Source organism: Medicago sativa, chromosome 7, assembly GCF_051527215.1.
Source record: "Medicago sativa cultivar Bolivia chromosome 7, Bolivia_mono, whole genome shotgun sequence".
Lineage (NCBI taxonomy): Eukaryota > Viridiplantae > Streptophyta > Magnoliopsida > Fabales > Fabaceae > Medicago > Medicago sativa.
The window spans coordinates 88088012-88095835 of NC_140755.1; the positions used below are offsets into that span (position 1 = coordinate 88088012).

The following is a 7824-nucleotide window of genomic DNA, read 5'->3' on the forward strand; positions in this document are numbered from 1 at the left end:
AATTAAATATCTCCTTTTTTTTATATTTATCAATGACAAATATTTATTTTTGTATTTTTAATATACTAGTGACACACATGTGTCTTGTATTTGTCATCCAAGAGTAAAAACAATAGAGTAAAAATGAGTGAAAAATTAAGAAGGAAAAGAATGTTGTTTGTTGCGACAAGTCAGGGGAATTCAAATATAAGGTTTTGCTTGTATAGTGAAATAATATAGGTTTTGTCAAGTAGTTTTGATAAAAATTATTTCTAATTTTGCTTATGTATCAGTTGATTAAATTGGGTTAGTTTGACAATTTAAATTGTATGTAATTTTTTTTGTTTTTTTTGGGTAGATAGACGAGATAGCAAAACCATCAGCAAAACCATCATAAACTCACACACCAAAGTGGATGTACCGGGGTTCGAACCCCAGTCATGATGTCCGGCCTAACAATTTCGACATTTTTACCGGTTGAGCTAGGACTTATGGGACAATTGTACATTTGTACGTAATTTTTTAAATATATAATTGATGATATTGTACTGATGTATAATTTATTATAAAAAATCCACAGGATAATAATTTTAATCAAACAAATTTATTGATTTAATATGTTTTATGAATGTCGACAATAACTTGAATTATATATCTTTATAGGGGGAGTTTTCATTGGATTCTCCTTATTCACGTGCCCTCCCTCCTCTCACTTCGTGTGTTTCTCTTGTAGGACACCATTTTGGTCATCAACTCATCATGTAATGAACCCAGAGCTAACATCATTTTCATATCACTTTTTTTGTTGCATATTCGGTTACATAATATTTCATCAGTAGATGCTGTACTTTTAATTCTATTTTCTATTCTTTTTTGGCTATTGTCAAATATAAGGTGACAATGACAATGATAGCCCGCATTTTTCTCTATCACTCGGGTATTATTTTTGTGATAGATGTAACTTTATTCTTTCAAAGTAGTCTAGATGCTTCTGAGTATTTGCAGTGATAAATAGTACATATCATAATATGTGGACTGGAGTGCATTTCATGTATCAAATCATAGTGACTAAAAGAAGGAGGGATTTAAAATGATGAAAGGCCAGAAGATGGTATATTCAAAAGCATTCACTTCCACATTCAAAAGTTGTTTTTACCCTCTCTTTTCTATATGTTGTGTAGAGAGATGACACTATCCTAGGTAATTATCAAGCAAAAAGTGATAACAGAGAAGTTTAGCTTTTGTTAGATAACATAAATTAACACATTAATCAAGCAAAGTATACTAATAAATTAAATCAACTTCTTACAATTGAGGTGTTAACTCGGACATAATTAAGAGCAAATTATATTGATGAAGCCAAATAATATATTTGTTCTTTTTGTATTTAGTTTAATTATACAAGGTTTGTTCTTAAAAATAAGATCTGTTGAAATTAATAATTTTCTAGAGCATGTTTAATTTGAGGTTCTAAAAAAAGTTTTATGAAAAGGGAATTGAAAATAAACATTATCATGTTTTGTAGAAGCTTATGAAAGTTATTATAAACAAAAGCAAACAAATATTATGGAAGCACATAAAGAATCTAATCACAAATTTATTGAAGAAAGTCGCAGAATTGCAGAAGAATATCTGCTCCACTAAGATTTGAAGTCAAAAATGTCATAAACAAATATTGACGTTGCATGAACATGTCCTTTTAGAATCATCATCCATGCTTTTGAAATGTTACAAAAAAATATAAAAAAAATAAGTTTCGCCAACCGTGGGGCTCGAACCCACGACCACAAGGTTAAGAGCCTTGCGCTCTACCATCTGAGCTAGACGGGCTGCTTATATTATAATCTCAAAGAAGATTTATATATTAAAATAAACATTCAGTCAATATTGTTTTGAGTCAACTACCAACATTGGATCCAATTATCCAAACGGACCCATTGAGTAGAATGCCTATTCACCTCGTTTCATAAACTAGCTAATTTGACTAAAAAATTCTAGGCAAGCTATGAGCTATGAAGCCTACCCATGCAACTACAAAAATCGTACTTGTAAATGCTAAAAACATTCGCTTATCGAGAAAAATGTTAGGCTTCAAGTCAATACTATCAAACTAACTCAATCCAAGTGAGTTTGAAATTAATGTGAATTTAAACAAGTGATTGAGATCAAATGGTTATTGAGTCTTATCAAAAGACGAATGGTTTGAGAGAATGAATTTTAATTCTTTTGTAGAACAATTATTGACTAGATTTTATTTACCTCATGGGGCCGAACACCAAACTACTAAGGTCCTCTTTCTTTAAGAATTGAAGGGTTAATATCAAAGAAAAAGAAATTAATGTGAATTTCACGCTATAAAAATAGTCCATTCTTGTGTTTTAATCGGTGGAATCTTTTATTTATGGAGATAGTATTACCTCGGTTAAAAACCATCCCTCATGGTATGGTACGAGAAGGGTTATGAACACTCTTTCTAACACTTTTTTCAGCATTCACTCTTTTATTGGATGAAACTCGTATGAGTTTTACATTTTGAATGTAGATCCCACATAAAGTGTTAAAACTCATGAATTTCACTCAATATAAGAGTGAGTGTTGGAGAAAAAATTAAAAAGAAAATGTTCGTAACATTTTCCTCAATGTAAACATGAAATGGAACAAACCTGTCACAGAATTGGAAACTGGACTTCTATTTTAGATCTTCATTAAATAAAATTGATTTTTAAATAATTGGTGTTAAAAAATAAAAACTGACCTTTATCTTGTAATGATATTTTAAAAAACAGTATAGAATAATTGGTTACATTTGTAAAATCACTTTTAACTTGTAAAAATTGAGAGTTTTGTATTAGGCCAACAATGGAAATTTTGTTCAACCAAAAAGATAGAATTTATTGCTTACCCCATCTATTTTGCAACCAAGATGTTGTAAATACAATTTTGTTCAATTGTTCAAACTTTCCTCATATGAGCCCACCGTGATGTTCTTCGAATGAAACCAGTTACCATACTTCACTATTATCTATTCAATTTAAGCATATACTGTTTTTTAATCTAACTTTAAGCATATTGTTTACATCCAAATAAAGTAATATTTGCACATCACCAAATGAAAGACAATGCTAAGCATGTCAGTGCTCAAATGGAGACTTAAATAAGGAAGATGCCACAAATCTCAAATAAACATGATATTCAAACTTTACAATCAGTGTCCCTTATAGTTTGAGGGACAAAAATTAAAGGGCGTGCCTATTTTTCCCCTACTTGTTAGTCCTACTATACATGTTCAATCTGAAGGCAACTGAAAATGTAAACTTAATGAAAAGTGCCTCCTAAAAATTAAACTAGCATAATAAACACTACTAAACCACTGATTCTGTTTCTGAACCATTTTCTTGTGGATCAAATGGCAAATGAAATGGAGGTGGTGGTGGATCAACATTCAACGTACCATCTAGTACTCTCACTACCTCTTCCATTGGAGGTCTTCTATGTTCATTGACTTGAATGCACCAGAATGCGATTCTTAATGAGCGTTCAAGTTCCTCCAAATCAGCACCACCGACAATTCTTTTATCAACCACATTAGCTACCCTCCCTTCCATCCATTCTTTGTATGCCCATTCACAAACTTGTTCGTGATCTCGACCGGTCAACAAGGTTAATACTAGTTTGCCAAAATCTCCTACATCTTTTCCAGCTGAAAAGCCGCAATATGTAGCCTCACCATCAACTATTGCAAATCCATATTCAGACACCTTAGCAACTGAATCTTCATCCAACATCACATTTTCACATTTCAAATTCCCGTGGCTTAAGAACTCCCTACACCCTGAGTGCAAATAACAGATGGCCTTCGCAACACTTGAGCATATTTCAACTCTCTTTCTCCAAGTTAGCCTCTTGCATAGACTAGAGTCATCTAAATGCTTTTCCAGCGAACCATTTTTGGCGTATTCATACACCAAATATCTGTGATTGAACTCACAGCAATAACCCTCCAGCTTCACTAGGTTCTTGTGGTGGATGCTCCCTATCTTCAGAACAGCACTCCGGAATTTCCTTTCTTCTATGGTTGCATTCAGGTCTTTGATTGCCATCAGACGATTGCTCGGTAGCACACCCTTGAACGTATTTGGCCCTACTCGATTCTTGAAATCACCAGTGATGCTCTTAATTTCTGAGAAGGATAACACCATTAAACCTTTAGAATTCGGGAATGTGAAAGCTAATGTGACTCTTCTCATAGCAGAGCTTTTTCTTCTACAGATGAAGAAAACAATTCCCAGCTGGACAAAAGCAAAGATGACAAATGTTCCTGAGGCTGCCCCAACCAAGCACGGAACACAAATCCTTGGAGGAGAAGGTTTAGATGGAGGCGACTTCATGATACCAGGATTTACGGCAAATGGACCTGAGCAGCTCTTAACAAATGATATTGAGCTTAGAGATGGATCTTCATAGCCAGTTATGTACCTGGTTTTCATTATGGAGCATTGTGGACCCCCATTGTTGGAAAAAGTTGCGACTGCACACCGAGAGTCATTCAGGCACAACTGTTCGCATTGCTGCAGGCTAGTTGTGACAACTGAATCATCTGAAGAATAAATTCCATATAGATGTAAATTTTTGTATTGTTGCATGTTGGTGCCAGATGCACAACCTTGTTCATACGGAACCAAACATTTGTCAGTCTCATTTACCTCAAAAGGGCACCGGCATTCGGCAGAACCTGAAGCAGTGAAGACACAGACACCACGTTGGCCACAAGTAGCAAAAACTTTGCATTGATTCTCAACAGCTTGCCAAACAGATCTCCATGATTGTGAAGCTTCCATCCATGAGAATAACCGGAGATTACCATCCAAATCTAGCCTTAGAAACCGATAACTCACAGAATCATTATGGTCTTCTCCAAACACACTCCAAACAGCTTTCGAATTTTGGTCTCGAAGTTGCAAAGATCCATCAGTTGTAAGGAATGCAGTGAGATTTCCAGTAGAAGAGAGGCTTTCACTCGTCCAGTATACAATATTACTCTGATAACGAAGCTGCAACCGACCAGAAGCATTCATGTAAAGACTATAGTAACTAGTCTCGGGGTCTGTTGTTGAAGCACGAAGCGTGTCGTAAACAGCTAAACTCTGTCCTGGGAGAAGTGTATCAGAAGGAGTATTAAAACTTTGCCAAATAATGTTTTGTTTTGCATCTATTAGAACAAGATTTCCATTGTCGTGAAGAGCAGCCGAAACAACAGATCGATTTCCTGTGTGACTGGTCCACACAGTGACTCCATGTAAGGAATCAAACAAGACAAGTTCCCCTTGTGTAGTGAGTTGGAAATAGGACACGTTGCTTACTTTGTCATGAGCACCAGCAACCCATACAAGTTCTTGTTGGCTATAAGGAATGGACTGTGAATTGAAACGAATGCCGACACTAAACTGGTTAGGTTCATCGGAAATGTTAAAGAACCCGAACGCAAAATCGCCATTGGTAGAAACCCAACGATTATTATCAACAACAGAAAGTTTTGAACCTAATGGTATCACAGCTGTTACAACAGGATGTAGCAAGAAGCCAAATGAAACACACAGCAACAGTCCTAATCTAAGGAAACACTCCAGTTGAAGCATATCTATATAAGCTCAGAGAGACAAATTAAGATATGTTATGATGAGTCCAATAGTCAACTCACATTTGCACCAAAAACCTGTGAAGAGATAAGGTAAGTTAGAGGATTTTGTCAATGATAGCAGCTCAAAAGGCAAAAGCACGTCCATTTTCTAATAATATTAGGTAAACTATAAAGTCAAATTTGAAGGGCATGAAAGAAATTTCCAAATAGAAACAAAAGTAGAAGACAATGTGCAAGTTTGGTACCTTAATAGTTAATCCAAAGCTCAGAAACTCAATAAGCCACACCACACACTGCCACCATGAATATCTTGCAACAAATTAGGAAGCTACCACCATGAATTTGACAAAGGAGCTTCAAATTGAACAGTGTTGTGACCCTTTTGTGTCTAAAACAACAGTAAAGAGATGAATATGAGTACTAAAAAATGAAACTTTATACAAAGATGGGACCCAAATTAGACCAAAAAGTAAGTTATTTATCACAGATTGATTTCATTAACAGGGCCAGAATATGAAACTAACTATAAATGAAAATTGAAATTTGACAAATTTGCATAATGTTGCTTACATCTGAAAAACTGAAAAATGTAATCTTGACATTTTCTAAGTTAGAAAGATCTAGGTAAATAAATAAAAAACAGTGGAAATTAAAAGCCTAAGCTAAGAACTTAGGAATGTTGAACTTGAACATACCAAATCTCATGACCCAGATGGAAAGTTTCTTCCTTTTTCTTGTACTTGCTTTTCTTAGCATCCAAGATGAAAAGGGTAATGAAGATGAGACTTGAACACTGAAAAATGAAGAAAAAAGTTTTTTTTTTTTTTGTGATGGTTGGTTTGGAATGAAGATGAAGTTGAAGAGTGTGAGGGAGTGAAATGTGTGAGGTTGAAGATGGTGTTGTTTTGAAGCTTGTTGGGTTTAGATTTGAAGGATGGAAAATAATATGAAAATTGTGAAGGTTTTTTGAGAAAATGGGGTGAAGAAAGGAAGCAATGTGTTTGAGAGAGAGAGAGAGAGAGAGAGAGATGATAGGGTGAAGAAGGAAAAGGAGAGGAAGAAGATGAAGAAGAAAAAGTGAAAAAACAAAAAGGAAGACAACGGAAAAGAATTTTTAAGAAATTTTACATTTACTTTTTAGAGGAAATTTTTTTACTTTATTGTTGTATTATAGAAAATTTTTTGGATTTACTTCATTGTAATTATCTTTAAAAAAAACTTTATTGGAATTAATTACTGGATTTTATTGTGGATCCTTCCACTGTTGAATTGAAAAGAAGTAAATATTCTTTTATTTAACTCATTTCTAGTAGACGCAGGGTTATCACTCACACTTAAATTCTAGTAAGATATTTATTGATTTTCAAATAATTGTGTATGATCATATTATTCTTAATTTATATCATTACGAAATTCCAAAAACAATTTATTAAGTGTCAAAATCAAATGCCATAGACTACCATTTATAAAAATTGAGAAATGCTAAAAAAGTGTTTTGGGGCATTTGTTAAGAAACTAAAATTAAAAAATTTATCTTAGCAATTGTGTATTTGACTTATTGAAATTTTAAAAAGTAACTTTTTCTGCATAGAATTTCAAAAAGTAGCAATTGTTTCCTTTTTTGAATTCTTAACTAGTACTAGTATCATGGCGCCGTCTAGGGTGGGAGACCTTGATAGGTCTCCTACCGGTGAGAGACCTCATTTTTTTTGTTTTTTTTTTTTTTGCAAAATGAATGAAGCCATTGAATTAAATCCAATGGTTGAGTAAAAAAGGACAAAAATGATGCTTTTGTTATTTCATTCTTAAATTAGGGGTATTTTGGTAAAAGCGATAATAAATTTAAAATATTAAAATAATTTACCGAAATTTTTCGAAAAAAAATGAAATAATTTTTTAAAATTGAAATTTTCGTAAAAAAATGAAATAATATATCCAGATTTTTCGAAAAAAATGAAATAATTTTTTAAAATTGAAATTTTCGTAAAAAAATGAAATAATATATCCAGATTTTTCAAAAAAAAATGAAATAATTTTTTAAAATTGAAATTTTCGTAAAAAAATGAAATAATATATCCAGATATTTCGAAAAAAAATGAAATAATTTTTTAAAATTGAAATTTTCGTAAAAAAATGAAATAATATATCCAGATTTTTCGAAAAAAATGAAATAATTTTTTAAAATTGAAATTTTCATAAAAAAATGA

General features: G+C 32.8%; 1 protein-coding gene and 1 non-coding gene across 2 annotated transcripts; both read right to left on the bottom strand.

Moving 5' to 3' along the window:
• Positions 1-1736: 1736 nt before the first annotated feature.
• On the bottom strand, positions 1737-1809 carry TRNAK-CUU (transfer RNA lysine (anticodon CUU)). The gene has a single exon. It is a non-coding gene; the product is annotated as a tRNA-Lys (tRNA).
• A 1325-nt stretch (positions 1810-3134) lies between these two features.
• Positions 3135-6704, bottom strand: LOC146909836 (curculin-like (mannose-binding) lectin family protein / PAN domain-containing protein). The gene is made up of 3 exons (XM_085730717.1): positions 6313-6704; positions 5863-6005; positions 3135-5692 (listed from the first exon to the last, which is right to left on the bottom strand). Exon 3 carries the CDS (start codon positions 5613-5615, stop codon positions 3342-3344), a length of 2274 nt encoding a protein of 757 aa, XP_085586843.1. The 5' UTR covers positions 5616-5692; positions 5863-6005; positions 6313-6704; the 3' UTR covers positions 3135-3341.
• Between the last annotated feature and the right edge of the window lie 1120 nt (positions 6705-7824).

Bases quoted from the DNA above. Each gene is read 5' to 3' on its own strand.
- LOC146909836 (XM_085730717.1), bottom strand. From the start codon at position 5,615: ATGCTTCAACTGGAGTGTTTCCTTAGATTAGGACTGTTGCTGTGTGTT.